General features: G+C 44.8%; 1 protein-coding gene across 2 annotated transcripts in view; it reads left to right on the forward strand.

Annotated features, from left to right (window-relative positions):
- Nucleotides 1-20095, forward strand: part of dnah5l (dynein, axonemal, heavy chain 5 like) — a 472330-nt gene that overhangs the window by 235975 nt on the left and 216260 nt on the right. The window contains exons 48-52 of one of the 2 annotated variants that reach the window (XM_068012046.1): nt 1347-1436; nt 1525-1761; nt 13360-13527; nt 17904-18110; nt 18300-18629. In XM_068012046.1, coding sequence (XP_067868147.1) covers nt 1347-1436; nt 1525-1761; nt 13360-13527; nt 17904-18110; nt 18300-18629 — 1032 coding nt within the window. The remainder of the gene's footprint in view (nt 1-1346; nt 1437-1524; nt 1762-13359; nt 13528-17903; nt 18111-18299; nt 18630-20095) is intronic. The other variant, XM_068012056.1, reaches the window with a different exon arrangement.

Below are 20095 nucleotides of genomic sequence, written 5' to 3' on the forward strand. Positions count from 1 at the left end.
TGGTATCCCCCAAGGATCTATCAGTGACTCCCTTCTATTTCTCATCTACATGCTGCCCCTCAGCAACATCATTCAAAAACACAGTTTTCATAAATACGATGATGACACCCTGCTCTATCTTACTACCATCTCTCTCATTCCCTTCACTGTCTCTAAATTGACAGACTGTTTGACCAACATCCAGTGCTGGAGGAGCAAAAATTTCCTACAACTAAGTATTGGGAAGACTGAAGACATTATCTTCGGTCCCCACTGCAAACTCTGTTCCCTAGCCACCTACTTCATTCCTCCCCTTGCAGCTGTCTGAGGCTGAACCAGACTGTTAGGAATCTTGGTGTCATATTTGGCCACAAGGTGAGCTTCCATTGCCTTTACTAAGACTGCCTATTTCCACTTCGGTAATATCGCCCACTCCACCCCTGCTTCAGCTCATCTGCTGCTGCAACCCTCATCCATGCCTTTGTTACCTCTAGACTTGACTATTCGAACACATTCCTGGTTGGTCTTCCATGTTCTACCCTCCATGAACTTGAGGTTATCCAAAACTTTGCTGTCTGTATCCTAATATGCATCAAGTCCCATTCACCTATCACCCCTGTGTTCAATGACATACATTGGCTTGCAATTAAGCAATGCCGTGACTTTGAAATTCCAATCCTTGTTTTCAAAACCCTCCAGGGTTTTGCCGCTCCCTATCTCTGTAATCACCTCCAGCCGTTTAACCATCCAAGATATCTGCATTCTTCTAATTCCGCCTCTTGAGCATCTCCAATTTTAATCACTCCACCATTGGTGTCCATGCCTTCAACTAGCAAGGCCCTAAGTTCTGGAATTCCCTCCTTAAACCTCTCCACCTCTCTTCCTTTCTTACCTCTTTTAAGATGCTCCTTAAAACCTACCTTTTTGACCAAGCTTTTGGTCATTTGCCCTAGTATCTCTTATCTGGCTCAGAATCAAATTTTATTTGATGATGCTCCTGTGAAGCGCCTTGGGATGTTTTACTACATTAAAGGCACTATATAAATGCAAGTTATTGTACTTATTGAAAATTCAGCAATTTGTTTAAATGATTGATCTATGATGATGTCACAGCCCATGTAAAAGTTGGACTTATTACTCCTTATATACTCCTTATAACTGGTGTAGAATTCTGTAATCAAGAGATTCACATGGGATCTTTACATTTACTTCTAATAATTATGTGACAAATTAATATATAATATAAATTCCAAATTCTTTTTGTTGAGACTAAACCATATCCCAAATTTCAGTTTATTGCATATTTTCTCATATCACTTGGTAAATTTGTAAATATATTTTATAATGTCTCCTTTGTTCTTTTCAAGGATTTGATCAGTTTTGTCTTTACTGCTGTGGCACCAAAAATGCAAATTCTGGAATGCATGTACATTAACCAAGCCATTGACCTTCTGCAGGTAAGGGAATAGCCTAATAAAACAAGAATATTTAATTGTCACAATAAATATTTCAAGCCAAGTAAATAATGCACATCAACTTTTTTAGGGTCTATTGCCAGGAATTGAAGACAAGCAGCCTAGTCCAGAACATGTTGCCCGCTTATTCATTTTTGCTGTAATGTGGTCAATTGGAGCTCTTCTGGAATTGGATGACAGGGCGAAAATGGAAAGCTTTCTGCGGAATCATTCTGCACCACTAGAGCTTCCAGTGACTGAAGGAGAAGAAACTATCTTTGAATTTGTTGTCTGTGCTGATGGTCACTGGGAGCATTGGTCAAAGAGGGTTAGTATTTAATTTTTTTAAAAAATTATGATTAAGACATCTCCTGCAATTGTTGATAGAAGCACTGATACATAAATAGAAAACAGTTAACTCCCACTAAATATTTGGAAGAAGAATATTTGTGCCCAAATGCATATTTTGCATTTGTAAGCTCTTCAGGTCTGCAGAAATGTGGAAGTGCTTTGAGATGGGGAGAACAGAATGGACAGTGTAAAACAAGAGGAGAGCTATAGTCTCTCAAAACAAATCCTTACTAGGGAAAAAATGTGTACATGACAAATGTTATATGTTACTTTCTTGTTGCAATTGTCATTATAGTTTTTGCTCAGTGTTCGCAATCTTGCTTCTTAGTCAGAAGGTTGTGTGTTCAAACCTCACTACAGGATTAGATCATTAATCTAAATTGACCCTTCAGTGCAGTATTGGGGGGAGTACCTTATAGTTAGAGGTGCAGTCTTTGAAACAGATGAGAAATTGAGATCCCATCTGACCTTTCAAGTAAAAATAAAAGGTGTCCCAGGACTATTTGGAAAAGAATAATGGCGTTCATCCTGTGTTCTGGACAACATTGATCCCTCAAAAAACGTTACCAAAACAGATTAACTGGCCATTCATCTCATCTCTTTTGTGAAGCTTTACTGTGTGCAATTGACTACCACATTTACTTGCAAAACAACAGTGTTTACGCTTAAAAGCAATTCATTAGTTGTGAAGTAGTTTAGGATGCCCTGAAGGTGTGAAAGATGCTGTACAAGTGCATTTCTTTCTTTAATAAGTATTTTTACTGATAACTATTTATTTTGATTTTCTATTGATATTAAACATGAAGCTTCATTTTTTTTTAGAACATTACAGCGCAGTACAGGCCCTTCGGCGCTCGATGTTGCGCCGACCTGTGAAACCATCTGACCTACACTATTCCATTTTCATCCATATGTCTATCCAATGACCACTTAAATGCCCTTAAAGTTGGCGAGTCTACTACTGTTGCAGGCAGGGCGTTCCACGCCCCTACTACTCTCTGAGTAAAGAAACTACCTCTGACATCTGTCCTATATCTATCACCCCTCAACTTAAAGCTATGTCCCCTCGTGTTTGCCATCACCATCCGAGGAAAAAGACTCTCATATCCACCCTATCTAACCCTCTGATTATCTTATATGTCTCTATTAAGTCACCTCTCCTCCTCCTTCTCTCCAACGAAAACAACCTCAAGTCCCTCAGCCTTTCCTCGTAAGACCTTCCCTCCATACCAGGCAACATCCTAGTAAATCTCCTCTGCACCCTTTCCAAAGCTTCCACATCCTTCCTATAATGCGGTGACCAGAACTGCACGCAATACTCCAGGTGCGGTCTCACCAGAGTTTTGTACAGCTGCAGCATGACATCGTGGCTCCGAAACTCGATCCCCCTACTAATAAAAGCTAACACACCTTATGCCTTCTTAACAGCCCTATTAACCTGGGTAGCAACCTTCAGGGATTTATGCACCTGGACACCAAGATCTCTCTGTTCATCTACACTACCAAGAATCTTCCCATTAGCCCAGTACTCTGCATTCCTGTTACTCCTTCCAAAGTGAATCACCTCGCACTTTTCCGCATTAAACTCCATTTGCCATCTCTCAGCCCAGCTCTGCAGCCTATCTATGTCCCTCTATACCCTACAACATCCTTCGGCACTATCCACAACTCCACCAACCATAGTGTCATCCGCAAATTTACTAACCCACTCTTCTACACCCTCTTCCAGGTCATTTATAAAAATGACAAACAGCAGTGGCCCCAAAACAGATCCTTGCGGTACACCACTAGTAACTAAACTCCAGGATGAACATTTGCCATCAACCACCACCCTCTGTCTTCTTTCAGCTAGCCAATTTCTGATCCAAAGCTCTAAATCACCTTCAACCCCATACTTCCGTATTTTCTGCAATAGCCTACCATGGGGAACCTGATCAAACGCCTTACTGAAATCCACATACACCACATCCACTGCTTTACCCTCATCCACCTGTTTGGTCACCTTCTCAAAAAACTCAATAAGGTTTGTGAGGCACGTCATGTCAAGGTTATAATTTATGTAGTTTAACCAAAATAGTTATCAGTTACTTATATGTTCCCATATGTCCTTCATAGTTCATTTGCACCATTTTTGGGCTATAGGATAACCTCCTGCAAGATTTCGGCAATGATGCTCTATAATGATTTGCTGGAAGGTCCACTAAGCATCTTGCCTATTAGATTAGTAATCTTTGGCTCCATGTGGAGAAGCATGTCAATCTGAAGGCATAGCAGAGGGAGGGATACAGACACTGCGCTTATCTTAGAGGACAGCATACAGTTAGGAACTGCACCTGGTGAGGCACTGGGCATGAGTAGGCTGTAGCTAGGGAAGGGGACTAGGATAGCCCAGGTGCCAGCTGGCCAAAGGGTGAGGTCACACGTGGGTTTCACTGCAGAGGATTCAGATGAGCACTTCAATGGCGCAGCTGACAGAAGAACACCGATGGCTATGGGCAATGAAATGCTTGGTGCATTGGGAAACCTGCCGGAACGCCTGTGCGCAATATCAAGGAGCATGGAGGAGTACCTAGGAACTTGGCTTGGGGCTTTGTGCACAGTATTGAGCCTATCCTTTCCAGCATGGAAGTGGTGGCTAACTCTTTTTGCACATTTGTGGATACAGAAATAATGCAGCATCTGATGACTGATATCACAGCTTCCATTGCCGCACAAGCAGTAGCTACCTAACATATGGGTGCTACAGTGGAAGGTCAGACGGTTGCCATGCAAGATCATCTTGCTATCATGTAACCTCAGATTGTTGCTATCATGGCTGTGGATTGCAATGTGAAAGAGGGCTTGCAGGGTGTCAAAGCAGTCTAACAATCTGTCCCCCAACAGATCAGTAGGATTGCTGAGACACCACCCTGGGGGAGTGGCAGAGATACCGTGGAGCACAAGTCTGCTGCCCTTTCTTAGGATGACAGCATTTGTCCTCCCACCTCTTTCACTCCACCAGTGTCCTTACTGTTGCCTGTCAGCCAGCCAGACCAGACTATTGCCACCCATGCTGAGATGGTGCAGGCTGTAGCCAGGTCTTCTAGGCCCAGAGTTGCTCGAGGTCTCCTCTGCTGAAAGTCAATAATATTCTACCAGCTATGCTGCAGCCACTGGGGCAGCACTGCGTAGGAGCATTAGGACAGGCGAAGGCTTATGGAAGAGAGGCAGTGATGAAATGTACAAGGGGATGGCAGCATAGTGGTAATGTTACTGGCCTAGTATTAATCTGGAGACATGAGTTAAAATCCCACCATAGCATCTGGGAGAATTTAAATTCAATTAATAAATCTTGAATAAAATGTAAGTCTCATTAGTAATGATCATGAAACTACCGGGTTGTCATAAAAACCCATCTGGTTCACTAATGTCCTTCAGTGGAGGAAATCGGTGAGGATGTGGAAGAGGGTGATGAGCAGGCAGCGCTGGATTTTGAACCCATTGCGCTGGAGGCCAGACACATTGAGCGACGAGGCAAGAGACAGCCTCATACTTAACTCTTCCAACCACCATGGTGACTCTCAGAGTGAAATCAATAAAGACTCGGCCTCAATGCATTCAGTCTGTTGCCTCCTTTCTATTTGTGTTCTGTGCATAGCGCCCAGCTTAACCGTGCACTATGGCCCTCAGGAGATGCTAATCAAATGAGGGCTGTGCCGACAATAACAGCCACTAAGAGGGAAGGGTGAAGTCAGGATGCCACAATTAAGGCATTTTGCGCAATGAAAGTTAACTTCGAAAACAAAAAAACTTTATAAAACGAAACAAATGATAAATTTCGAACACCTGTGAAACCCCAAATGTGTCTCGGTGGTTTTCTTTATGTGTTTTTGAGTGTTTCTACGATGCGTAACCCCTGTGCTAGCAGCTGGGCTGGATGCAGGCTGCTGATCATGCTGTCCCTTGGCCTGGGATGACTTTGGTGGGCAGCCTCTGGCTGCTTGAGCCTGGAAGGCCCTGGCTGCCTGAAGGTTTCCTGCACAGGTGCAGGACTCTCCTCAGGCATCACGGCTACTTGGGTCTGGGCTCACTGGCGGAGGGGCTGAGGAGACACTGTCCATACTTGGCGTGCTCTGAGGGGAGCCTCTCCTCCTCCCTTTCAAGGCTCACTAAAACCTCCCTGCTGACCAGAGAAGGACGAGGAGCTGGAGAAGACTCCAGGCGCCTCATCCTTCTCTCGCCTTGCCATCACTGCATTGAGCTCATGGCCATGGCGATAGTGTGCATGTCTGTGTGCATCTGCGTGATCTAGCTCTCCATGAGAGTCGGCAACCTCTCGATGGAAGAAGCCATGCGCTCACATGCCTGAGACATGGCAGCAGTCATGGCATGGATGGACTGCTCCATCGTCCGCTCATGGCCGCATGTTGTCTCTGTCATCTCCGCCAGATGTTGCCTTACCCCTCTCTTCAACTCCAGCATGTCCTGTGCTGTCGACACCAGAGGCTTGTCATGAGCCTGGGCCTGACCACTCACAGTCCTCAGACTGTCAGAGGCCTCGACTGTCTCAGCCTTAGCCAGCTGCTCGGGTATGTTTGTGGTTCTCTCACCAACTTGTGGCCTTGAATCTAAGACTGAATGCATACCCACTGAGGTGAAAATATCTGCGCTGGTGGAAGGTGCAGGAGAGTCACCTGATGGTGCATCCTCTGATTGCAGTTCCTCGTCAGAGGTTGAATTATGTCCCCCTTCTACTGGAGTCTCCTGCAGATGCCGACCTGAATGAGAGAACACAAACATGTGGGTTAGGCTGAGCAGATCTCGTCATGCCAACCATGCATGAGGTGGGTCCCCAGAAGTGAACTGTATGTTGTTTGAAGACAATCCTCACTCTCTTGCATGGAGATTCCAGTCTCACCATCAGCTATTGAGCAGCCACCCTGGATCCTTGCTAAATCCAGTGCCTCCTCCTTAGCTGTTAAGTGAGGCCGGATGCCTCTGGCAGACTGAGATGCATCCCTGCTGTTATGGACCCTCTTGTCCTGCAAGTGGAAAGAGGGAGATAGTCATACTTTGCAGAGAGATCAACATGACAGTTTTGCTCGTGGAACCCACTCGTCCCCTGCAGGGGTTTCCTATATAGTTCATCCTCCCATCAGCTCTCAGGGGAGTTAATGGGGATCATCTGTGAAAGAAGGTGGCCTGTGGCCGAGATGCAGCCATGCATCTGTCAGGATGTGGTGATGCCTAACTCCCTCTGCCATCACTGTTGTAGTGCCTCCCTCCCCATGTCCCGCTTCCTCCTGTGTCATGCTCACGCAAGGAGGAATTATGAATATGAAATGAATTGAACTCAAAATGGACATCTTTTGCTGCAAAACAAGATGGAGTAAGAGGTCAGGTGACCTCTCCTGTACTTCGAATACACATGGTAACTGCAGGAACCCGGAACAAATTGTCATGTCTGGTCAAGTGTTAAATAAAACATTAGAAATGTAAATGGCTCATTCAATGTTAATGGCTACCCCTCTTCAACAAGTTGAGCTAACAATGACTTTGCAGACATGGAGACTCCAGACTCAAACTCAGGATATTGGGTGTGAAAAAAACAACACTTTATCAAGATGGCATGGAGATGAGCAACATCCAAACCCATTGTCAAACAAGGTCACACCATCAAACACCATTTATGAAAACACACAGAGAGAAATATTGTCTAATCCCTGCTTATAAATAGAGCCTGCTATTTACGACAGACACTAAAATTATTGCCTTGGTATCAAAAGGATATTATTTCTCAGATGAAAATCCCATGTTACTTCAGCATTCTTGCTTCTTTGAGCCTACCAACTCTCTGACAAGAAGTTTTTAATTAGAGACATTTTTCTGTGCAGAGGGCCAAAAAAACCAGAAAGCCAGCAGGAAGAGTGACCCATCCCAACAAGAAGAAGGACCCTGCCAGAATACTGTCTTTAAACTACCTAGAGGCAGAGATGAAAGGTGACCTTGAAACTCCTTACCAGAGAAATTGTAACACAATTTTTTTTGCGATTGATCCGTGACTGAGATCTAAACAAAGAAGTCTGCAGCAAAGCATCCGTCCACCTGAAACTTTCCAAAGTCTGACTTTGGTGAGCTGAGAAAAAAGGAAAAGCAGGCTTGCACAACTTTTAAATTTTCCTCCTGGGGAAACAAGCAAGGTTTCACAATGAACTCTTCTTAAAACCATCAGACCTAAATGCGTGATATCTTTTAATCTCTCTCATTTCCTGTGTGTGTGCCTGTGTGTCCGTGTGAGTGGGTGAAGTTGCGACTATTTTTGGGCATTGTTTAATAAACATTTTCTTTAAACCTATGTCTGTTTATTGACCATTAAAACACAACTCTAATAAAACAGACAGTCTTCGGTCAGTTAGAGGTGAAAAGTGGAAACGATCCCAATCATTTCCCATCTGTCTGCAACAACATCCATTTCCTAAGAGGAGAGAGGTATGGAGCAATCACCTTGGCCCTCTTATGGCACTGTACACATGTTCGGTGGGTGACCCCACGGCTGCTGACCTCTGCAGTCTCCATCTAAGCTTGCTTGGTCAGGCGGTATGACATCTTCTTGCCATCGCTGAGGAAGCGGACCTCCTCCCTTTCCCTTGCAGGAGAATCTCCAAGGGAGGCATCACTGAACTGTGCTGCCATCCTGTGGCATCCTTCTCCGTGGGGTGAGGGTGTCCAGGAGTCACTACAGCAACGGCTTCAGCAGAGAGTACAGCAAGGGGAGACGGTGATGTAGAAGTAATGTTACTTGACGAGTAATGCAGAGCCCCAGGCTTATGCTGTGGGGACAGGGGTTCAAATCCCACCACGACAGATGGTGGAATTTGAATTCAATTGATAAATCTGGAATTTAAAAACTAGTCTAGTGGTGACCATTAAACCACTGTCGATTGTTGTAAAACCCCATCTGGGCCACTATTGTCCTTTAGGGAAGGAATTCTACTGGCCTACATGTGACTCCAGATGCACAGCAATGTGGTTGACTCTTAAATGCCCTCTGAAATGGCCTAGCAAGCCACTCAGTTCAAGGGGAATTAGGCATGGGCAATAAATGCTGGCCTAGCCAGCAACGCCCACATCCAATAAATGAATGCAAAAAAATGAGTTTAAGTCAGCAATGCAAACAGAGCTGGTAGGGCTTTAAATATGCCACCAGCACCTGCTCTGGAGTCATCTGCTGCCATATTTGGCACTTCGAATCCTGCCTCAGTTGCGTAATTGGCTGGGTGTTCTTTAGCATGCCAATGGTCTGCTCTATCACATTTTGTGTGGCGGCATGGCTTTCATTGTATGGATGCTGTGCATGTGTGCGTGGGATGCTCGCCAAAGTCATCATTGATGTTGCCAGAACATAGCTCTTGCTGCCCCATAGCCATGCTTTGTTTTGCTGTAGTAGCTTAAATGCAACTGGCAGAGTGGACTCCTGCAGGATGAAAGTGTTCTTCTGGGACACCGGATATTGACCTGAATGATTCCCTGTCCAAGTTCACACACCAGCTGGAAGTTGAGAGAGTGGAATCTCTTTGATTCCGGTATAGGGCAGAGTTCACATGCCGTGGCCACAAAGTGATGTGGATGCAATCCCTGGCACCCTGCAACAGGAAGAAGCCTGCAATCCCAGTGAAGCTACGTGCTCGCTCCACCTTCTTTTATTCATTCACAGGTGTGGCCAACCCTAATTACCCTTGAGAAGGTAGTAGTGAACCCTCTTCTTGAATCACTGCAGTCCAGGTGCTCTGTGTTCACCTGCAATGCTGTTAGGTGGGGAGTTCCAGGATATTGATCCAGCGAAGGAACAGCAATATATTTCCAAGTCAGGATGGTGTTTAACTTGGAGAGGAATTTGGAAGTGGTGGTATTCCCATGCGCCTGCTGCCTTTGTCCTTCTGGTTTGTAGAAATTGCGGATTTGGAAGGTGCTGTCGAACCCTTGCAAAGTTGCTGCATTGCATTTTGTAGATGGTACACACTGCAGTCTTGGTGCACTGGTGTTGAAGGAAGTGAAGGTTTATGATGGTGGATGGGGTGCCAATCAGGTAAGCTGCTTTGTCCTGGATGGTGTTGAGCATCTTGAGTTTTGTTGGAGCCGCACTCATCCAGGCAAGTGAAGAGAATTCCATTACAAACCTGACGTGCCTTGTAGATAGTGAAAAGGCTTTGGGGAGTCAGGAGACGAGTCACTTGCTGGAAAATCCCTAGCCTCTGATCTGCTCTTGTAGCTACAGTAATTATGTGGTTCATCCAGTTACCTTTCTAGTCAATGGTGAGCCCCAGGATGTTGATAATGGCGGATTCAGCGATGGTAATTCTATTGAATGTCAAGGGGAGGTGGTTAGCTTCTATCTTGTTGGAGATGGTCATTGCCTGGCACTTCTGTGGTGAAATGTTACTTGCCACTTATCAGCCCAAGCCTTGTCCAGTCTTGCTGCATGTGGGCATGGGCTGGTTCATTATCTGAGGAGTTGCAAATGGAACTGAACACTGCACAATCATCAGCAAACATCTCCACGCCTGACCTTATGATGGAGGGCAGGCCACTGATGAAACAACTGAAGATGGTTGGGCCTAGGACACTGCCCTGAGAAACTCTTGCAATGATGTCCTGGAGCCAAGATGATTGCCCTCTAACAGCCACAACTATCTTCCTTTGTGCTAGGTATGTCTCCAACCAGTGGAGAGTTTTCCCTGATTTCCGTTGACTTCAGTTTTGCTAGTGCTCCCTGATGCCACACTTGATTAAATGCTGCCTTGCTGTCAAGAGCAGTCACTTCCAACTAGCCTGTTGAATTCAGCTGATCTGTCCATGTTTGGACCAAGGCTGTAATAAGGTATGGAGCCAAGTGGTTCTGGCAGAACTCAAATTGAGCATCAGTGAGCAAGTTATTGGTGAGTAAGTGCAGCTTGATAGCTCTGTCGATGACACCTTCCATCACTTTGCTGATGATTGAGAGTAGATTCATGGGGCAGTGATTGGTCGGATTGGCTTTTTGTGAACAGGACAATTTTCCACTTTGCCTGGTAGATGCCAGTGTTGTAACTGTACTGGAACAGCTTGGCGAGAGGCACAGCTAGTTCTGGAGAACAAGTCTTTTGCCTTACAGCTGTAATCTTGATGGGTCCCATAGCCTTTGCTCTATCCAATGCTCCCAACCATTTTTTTAATATCAGATGGAGTGAATCGAAAAGACCGAAAACTGACTTCTGTGATGGGGACCTCCAGGAGGAGGTACAGTTGGTACTATTCCAGGCATGCTCTTCAACACTGTTCATTGAACCATTGTTCCGAAGAAGGGTCACTGACCCGAAACGTTAACTCTGCTTCTCTTTCCACAGATGCTGCCAGACCTGCTGAGTGGTTCCGGCATTTCTTGTTTTTATTTAATTGAACCAGGGTTGGTTTCCCCAGCTTTATGATAATGATAAGAGTTAGGGCTATGCCAAGCCATGAGGTTAATTATGATGGAGTATAATTGTGCTGCTACTGATGGCTCACAACGCTTCATCGATTCCCAGTTTTGAGCTGCTAGATCTGTTCTGAGTCTAAAAGCAAAATACTGCAGATGTTGGAAATGTGACATAAAAACAGGAGATGTTAGAAATTCTGAGCAGGTCAGGCACCATCTGTGAAAAAAGAAACCGAGTTAATGTTTTAGGTTGATGACCTTCTTTCAGAACTAGAAACCTTTAGAGATGTAACAGGCTAGAAACATAAAAAGATTTACGGGACAGAAGGAGGCCATTTGGCCATCATATCCATGCTGGCTGGAAAAGAGCTATCCAGCCTAATCCCACATTTCAAGTTTAAGCATGTACAGAGGCTGGGAAAGGGGAGAAGCATGGGGAAGGGAATAAAAGACAAGGCCTTTGATAGGGTAGAAGGCAGAGGAGAATAAATGACAACAGGAATGATGGTGTGAGGCAAAATGAGATGATAATGGGGCAAGTAAAGAAACAAAAGGTGGGTCTAGAGGAGTTGCAAATGGCAATAGCAGAATCATCACCAACAGGTGCCATCTAAAAATATGGGAGCAGAATTATGATCTGAAATTGGGCTGTATAGTGCTTAATCAAAAGATGAGGTGTTGTTCTTTAAGCTTACTTTGAGCTTCATTAGAAAAGTGTAGCAGATTGAGAATAGAGAGGCCAGGGTGGAAGTGGGGCAGAGAATTAAAATCACAAGTGACTAGAAGCTCGGGGTCATATTTGCGAACTGAATGGAGGATTTCTACAAAGTGGTCATTCATTCTGCCTTTACGTTCCCCAAAGTAGAAGGGACCACATCATGAGCATTATACTAAATTGAAAGAAGTATGAGTAAATCGCTGTTTCATCTGGAAGAAGTGTTTGGGGCCTTGGACGGTCAGAAAGGAGGAGGTAAAAGGGCGGGTGTTGCAACTCTTGTGCTTGCATAGTAAGGTTCTGGGGGAAAGGAGGGGGTTTTCGGGTGATTGAAAAGTAGATTATGTTGTCTGCATGGGAAGGGGAGTGGGTGTCAAGGGTGTCTGAGAAGTCTATCAAGGTGTTGTGGAGGAAACGGTTCCTTCAAAATGCTGTAATGGGAGGGCAGGAGGGCAAAATATAATTGGTGGTGATATCACGCTGGAGCTGGCAGAAATGGAGGATGATTTGTTGAAACTGGTGGCTGGAAGGTGAGGACAAGGGTTCTGGGAGAGATGGAAAGGAGTGAGCTCAGAGTGCAGGAAATTAGAACGTAAGAACATAAGAAATAGCAGCAGGAGTAGTCCATACGGCCCGTTGAACCTGCTCAACCATTCAATATGATCATGGATGTTCTTGGGCTTCAACTCCACTTCCCTGCCTGTTCCCCATATCCCTTGATTCCCTGAAAAACCAAAGGTCTGTCTATCTCAGCCTTAAATATATTCAATGATGGTGCATCCACAACCCCCTGGGGTAGAGAATTCCAAAGATTCACAAATATGATTGATCCTGCGAAAGCAAAGGAAGGCTGGAAATTGGAAGCAAAGTTGATAAAATTTTCTAGTTCAGGTTGAGAGCAGGAAACTGCACTGATACAGTCATCATTGTACTGAAAAAAATGTGAGGGAGGGGACCTGAGTAGATCTGGAACAAAGGATGTTCCATATATCTCATGAAAAGGCCGGCTTAGCTAGGGCCCGTACTGGGCTTTATGAGGATGGCAGGAAGATCTCCAGAGGAGGTGAGGTCAGTAACCGTCATGGAAACGATCACTTGATGTTTGATGGACGTCTTCCTCCCTCCTTCTGGACCATGACTATCCCATTGAAGCTTGATGTGTGACAGTATTCTTGTTTGGTTCAGTGTCTGAGCTCTGGAAAGGTTTATACTTAATAGATTTCAAATGTATTCATGTAGTTACTTTAAATCTGGGATAAGGAGATGAATATTTTAGCTTCATTAAAGCTTGCTAATTATTTTCTCCCCAGAGCAATTTTGGAGCAGAGCTGAAATTTTACATTATTGCTGCATTGTAAGTGGGACTACAGATAATTGAACACTTTCAATGTAAGTTAAGTAAGAGAAATGTGTGTTTGCAATTTCAGGTACCTGAATATGTTTACCCACCTGACTCTGTGCCAGCCTATTCATCAATCCTGGTACCAAATGTAGACAATGTCCGTACAGAGCTCCTCATGCATACAATTATGAAACAGGAAAAAGCTGTGCTGCTCATTGGTGAACAAGGAACAGCCAAGACAGTTATGATCAAGGTATGACATTGAATCTGACAAATTTAGATATAAATAAGTATAACAACAACAATGACTTATAGCATCTTTAATGTAATAAAAAGTCCCAAGACACTTCACAGGAGCATCATTTGTAATGGCTTTTCAAAGAGAATCACTTGCAATGGCTTCTCTTCCTACTCTCACACCATTACCTCTGGTGTCTCCAAGGATCTGTCCTTGGTTCCCTCCTGTTTCACTATTTTTTTGAAACAAAGAGTAGCGTTAATGGATGTTTTTCGGACTGGATGAGGGTTTGTAGTGGAGTTCCCCAGGGATCAGTTTTGGGACCCTTGCTTTTCCTGATATGTATTAATGACGTAGACCTTGGTGTACAGGGCACAATTTCAAAGTTTGCAGATGATACAACACTTGGAAGCATTGTGAACTGTGAGGAGGGTAGCGTAGAACTCCACAAATTGGTGGAATGGGCAGACAGGTGGCAGATGAAGTTCAATGTGGAGAAATGTAAAGTGATACATTTTGGTAGGAAGAACATGGAGAGACTATATAAGATGAAGGTTACAACTCTAAAGGGGGTGCAGGAGCAGAGGGACCTGATTGTATATGTGCACAAGTCATTGAAGTGGCAGGACAGGTTGAGAGCACAGTTAGTAAACTATACAGTATACTGGGCTTTGTTAATAGGGGCATAGAGTACAAGAGCAAGGAAGTTATGTTGAACTTGTATAAGACACTAGTTCGGCCTCAGCTGGAGTATTGCATCCAGTTCTGGGTGCTGCGCTTTAGGAAGGATGTGAAGGCTTTAGAGAGAATGCAGTAAAGATTCACGAGAATGGTTCTGAGATGAGGATCTTCAGTCACGAAGATAGATTGGAGAAGTTGGGACTGTTTTCTTAGAGAAGAAAAGGCTGACAGGAGATCAGAGCGCTAGTGTCAGAGGCAACGGCTGATGTCGAGAGAGGCAGTGACACATCTCTGTGCCCTGCTGAATGATGCCCTGCAGCCCAGGGACTTGGGGGGACATCCTAAACTTGTGGCCCTCAAAGTGACAGCGGCTCTCAATTTTTATGCCTCCGCATCATTTCAGGGCCCACTGGAGACCTTTGTGGGGTCACACAGTCAGCAGTGTGCACCGCTGCATCAGGGAGGTCACCGATGCCCTGTACCAGAGGACTGGTGACTATATTCACTTCACGACGGATCCTGAAAGCCAAGCCGAGAGGGCCACCAGTTTTGGTTCCATCGCGGGATTCCCACAGGTGCAAGGGGCCATAGATTGCATCCATGTGGTCTTCAAGGCTGCCGCCAGGCAACCAGCTGAATACGTAAGGGCTTCCACTCAATCAATGTGCAGCTCGTATGTGATCACCAGAAACAATTTATGCGAATCTGTGCCTGTCTTCCAGGCAGCTACCATGATGCCTTCATCCTGCACCAGTAGCAGTTGCCGTTGCTGTTCACTGAAATGACTCAGATGGAGGAGTGGCTTCTTGGAGACAAGGGATACCTCTTGCATACATAGCTCCTGAAACTAGTGAGACACCCCAGCACTGCTGCAGAAAAGCAATACAACACCAGTCATGGAGCTACAAGAGCCACCATTGAGCAGGTGATCGGCATGCTGAAAATGCGACTCCGCTGCCTGGATAGATCGGGTGGTGCCCTGTAGTACAGGTCAGAAAGGGTAAGTCGCATCGTTGCTGTCTGCTGTGCTCTGCGCAACTACACACTCAATAAGCGGGAAGGCCTTACAGGATGAGGAGAGTCATGAGCAGGACTCATACACGGACGATGAGGGTGCTGAGGACTTACAGCAGGGAAGGCACATGGGAGGACAGACAGCATCCAGACACCACATGCATGGCGAACAGGAAGCTAGGGATGCACGGCAGCGCCTCATTGATCAAAGGTTCTCCACGCCATAGGAACCATTGTGGGCTCTGCACTCCACACAGCACCCTCGTTCACCTGTTGTGCAGCAGTCTCCATCTGCAACATCTTTGTGTCCACCATTACTGGCAGCAGAATACTGAGACATTGACCATATTACTGCATCCATGGAGATGCACATGAGTGATACTGGCATGGCAATGATGTTATGCCATACATTGGCGATTCTGAAAGGCCAATGATGTAATGGGAGGAGCCACAATCAATACATGCTGGCACGCTTCATTCACACAGTAAATGCAACGCACATGTTAGTGAAGACAATTTTGTTTTCGGCCTTTGTACAGTGTTGTGTCACCCATGCAGACCCATTTGTGTCATGATGCTTTTTGGAAATGCTTGCGGATTCTCCTACGTGGTGCCACTTCTGCGCTAGTAGCCTAACTGTAGGAAGGCTGCTCATATGATGGCCCTTTGGCTGTGGATGACTTTGGCGTCGTAGCCTGTGCGTACGAGACCTAGAAGTCCCTGGTTGGATGGGAGAGTGATCGTTTATCCCCTTCCGGCATTGGACCCTTTGACACCGGATGGCCCCACGGCTATTCACCTCCTCTGCCATCTCCAGCCAAGCTGCCTTGTTCAGGCGGGAGGTCCTTTTCGCCAGCGATAGTAAGAAGAGCCTGGAGAAGAGTGAGCAGGGAGGCTTTGCTGCACTGTGGGGTCACCCTGGAGTACCCCTCTGCCATCTTCGCCTTTTGTTGTGGTCCTTTTCAATACAAAGCTGAGTTCACCATGTAACAACTCTAACTTCTGGCTGCAAAGTTTGTCTTCATTTATGGTTTTATTTCTGTTGTGTATCTGCCTTTTATGGTACATTTAAGTTTCACGCCCTGGAATGTGCGAAATTAAGATTATTCACCCAGGTGCGGCACGCCTACAAGAAGGAATGTTACACTTGAGTGGAAGAAGAGGATCGCAACTTCACAGGACACTGGGACACAGCAGGGTAAGTATGTGGCAGCAAAGCGGAAAGTGTTGGGGAAACTCAGCAGGTCAGGCAGCATCTGTGGAGAGAGAAGCAGAGTTAACTTTCAGGTCTGTGAACTTGGACAAGTTAACTCTGCTTCTCTTTCCACAGATGCTGCCTGACCTTCTGGATTTCTCCTGCACTTTCTGCTTTGCTGCCAGATTGACAGCAGCCCCACTCTTCAACAGTGAGGTAAGTATTCTTTGACAGCTGTCAGGAAGCAGGTGCTGGGGTGCTTTAAATAGGGCACCAGCACCTGCTACACAGCTATCACATGGTTCTTCACTGCTCGGATGTCCTGCCTCTCCCCACGTAATATGGAGGGGGGGGGGGTGTCTCGGCGCAGTGAAGCTAATGAGCCCCCGCGCGTAATATTGTGGGGGCTCGGCAGTGGCCGCTGAATGCGGGCATGTTGCTGAGTTCAAAGGGCACCGCCGCAAAGCGTGGCGCTCAAATTAAATTCAGCCCATTATCTCGGCTTTCACCAGTGCAGTTCTGGGAGAGTACTCAGTACTGCACTCCCTCAGTACTGCACGATTCGAATAGTGTTCTTTCTTATGAGATATTAATCCAAGGCCCCACCTGCTCTCGAGGGTGAATGTAAATAATCCCATGGCATTATACAAGGACGAGCAAGGGTGTTCTCCTGGTGTCCTAGCCACCACTTATCCCTTAAGCAACACCACTAAAACAGTTTCATTTGTTACTTATTTCACCGTTGTTGTGGGACCTCAATGAATGCAAATTGAGTACAACATTTTTTTAGTTTCCCACCCCAGAGCTATGAACCCAAAATCTAGGCTGACAGTTCAGTGCTATAATGTCTTTTGGATCAGATGTCGGAACGAGGTCCCCTCTGCCCTTCCCAGTTGTCTTATATGATCCGATGGCACTATTTTAAAGAAGAGCAAGGGATTTATCCCTGGTATCCTGGCCAATATTTATCCCGAACCAGCATCACAAAAAACTAGGTTATCGGGCCATTATCACTGTGGTGTTAGTACAATATTGCTGTACGCAATTTGCTGCCACGTTTCCTACATTACAGCAGTGGTGACACTTCAAAAGTACTTTATTGACTGTAAAGCAGTTTGGGATGTCCTGAGGTTTTGCAAGGTGCTATATAAATGGAAGTCTTTCTTTCTTTACATTGTATGACAATAGTGACTACATTTGAAAAATACCTAATGGACTGTGAAGCACTTAGGTTAGGAAAATGGAGGTTTTACAGTTTGACATTTGACATGTAAATTATTCAAAAAGAATATCTTGAAAAGGACTTACCAATGTAATGAAAATCTAAAATTGCCTCCTCAACCATTTGGGTCAGGCAAGTGTTCCTTATGTAATTCAACTTAACTACATATTTGGATCGACATTTTTGTTATACTTTGCTCAGAGATAATACTCTGATAATTGTTATGTTTGTGAATTGTATCTGAGATATTATTTTGGGTATTGCACATTAAAATTCCAGGGCTACATGAACAAACACGATCCTGAAGTCCATGCAACCAAAAGTTTGAACTTCTCCTCTGCCACCATGCCAAATATGTTCCAAAGGAGCATTGAAAGTTACTTGGATAAACGAATGGGCACTACATATGGCCCACCCAGTGGCAAGAAAATGACTGTATTTATTGATGACATTAATATGCCTGTGATCAATGAATGGGGTGATCAGGTAAACCTGTTCTTTAGCTCAGTCACTGAAACATTTGAATTAACTAAATTTCTTTTGTGCACTTTGTGATGTAATTAAAAAAAATAAATTTGACTTGTACGTTTTAAGCAAACAAGAAATTTTGAAAAGATATCCTGTTCAGCATATTGCACAAAACTTACTTAAGATAACTTTCTGTTCATTAAACAGATAACCAATGAGATTGTCCGACAGTTAATGGAACAGAAGGGTTTCTACAACCTAGAAAAGCCTGGAGAGTTCACCAACATTGTTGATGTACACTTCGTTGCTGCTATGATTCATCCTGGTGGTGGCAGGAACGACATCCCTCAACGTCTCAAAAGACAGTTCACAATTTATAATTGTACACTACCATCAAATGCATCCATTGACAAAATCTTCAGAACTATTGCAAGTGGATATTTCTGTGAGCAGCGTGGTTTTCCTGAAGGGGTTTGCAAGCTAGCCTCAGCTTTAGTACCAACCACTCGCAAGTTGTGGCAGGCTACCAAGATTAAGGTATGGTAAATGCTAACATCATGTACTACCACATAGAATGGTGTGTACAAGGAGTTAAATGAATCAACGACTTAGTTGGTTAAGGCTGAGAATTAGGAGCAAAGAGAGAAAAGGTAAGGAGTACAAAGAGGAAGAGATAGAAACAGAAGTGGCGTAAAAGTGCATTTATATGTCATCTTTAACAAAAGGAAATCTAAAGTGCTTTACAAATACAGTAGGTGCAAGGAAAATTGGTGCCAGGTGAGCTAGGGAGTGATTATAAAGGTGACTTGGTCAAGAGATGCATTTTTAATAGATGGAGAAAGGCAGAGAGGTTCAGGGAGGAAGATAGGACCAAGGTAGCTCAAGGTTCTGTCACCACATGTGGTATAAAGGTATGGTATGATGAACAGAAGTATAGAGCCAGAGGTCTGGAGACTTTGAGAGGGCATAAAGGGCGGGAAAAGATAAGAGATAGGGTGTGTCAAGGTCATAGAGGAATTTATAAATGACGATGAGGATTTTGAATTTAATTGCATTGGAGGCTGGGAATCTGGTGTGGTTCAGCAAAGACAATAATGATGGATGAGCGAGAATTAATGCAGAACAGGATTCAGAATAGTGTGTTGAACTATATCGGACATTGGGAAGGTCGAGAGAGCAAGGAAGCATAATGCACTATGGTCATACTCACAAAGGATGTCATTTGGCTACAGTTTTTTCAGTATTATGAGAAAGGCAGAAGTAAAACTGAAGTGATTTGTATAGGGTGTTTCAGGAGAGATGGGTGTAAAGTTGGGGGGTGATGACATATTCAAGGACCTTAGAAACAAATGAGACATAGGGAGGTAGTTGGAGAGGACTAGCTAGTCGAGAATATGGGGTAGAAATTTCTTTCGGTTATTTATTGGGCATGACATGCACAATGTGTATTTTGGTTATGCTATAGGTATTGGTGACATGTGCAAGTCCCATGGTGGGGTTGGAGTAGAAACAGAGGGGAGGGCAAACCACGAGTAGTGTGGAGTTAGGGAGCACACCTGCTCCTCCTGGCTTCACAGAAATAATTTTTGGAATTTAAAAAACATACCTCTTGTTAGGTGCAGCTTAGGCCCCAGTGACTGCTGCAGAATCCTGCAGGCCCAGCTAATGGCATGTCACTTTCAGCAAGAGGGCCTCAAACATATGTTGGCCCCTCTTCTGAACTCCAGTGAATATAATCCGAACTGAGATGTTGTTTTTAATGCCTTGTGAGCCTGAATTCCAAAATTCCTGTGCTCTTCCACCACACCCAACCTTCTCCCATTAAAAGTAGAATTATTACTTTTATACTACCTAACACTTAGGCCTGGATTTTATGCTCTGTTAGATGGCAGGTTTTTTGGCGGGGGGCTGGGGAATCGGCGCAGAGTCATCTGCCGGGGAACACGGCGCCTGTTTCCGATTTTCTCGGAGGTGGTGGAGTTCTGTGGTGGCACCTCTGCCGC

This window comes from Heterodontus francisci, chromosome 2 (assembly GCF_036365525.1).
Source record: "Heterodontus francisci isolate sHetFra1 chromosome 2, sHetFra1.hap1, whole genome shotgun sequence".
In the NCBI taxonomy this organism is placed as follows: Eukaryota; Metazoa; Chordata; class Chondrichthyes; order Heterodontiformes; family Heterodontidae; genus Heterodontus; species Heterodontus francisci.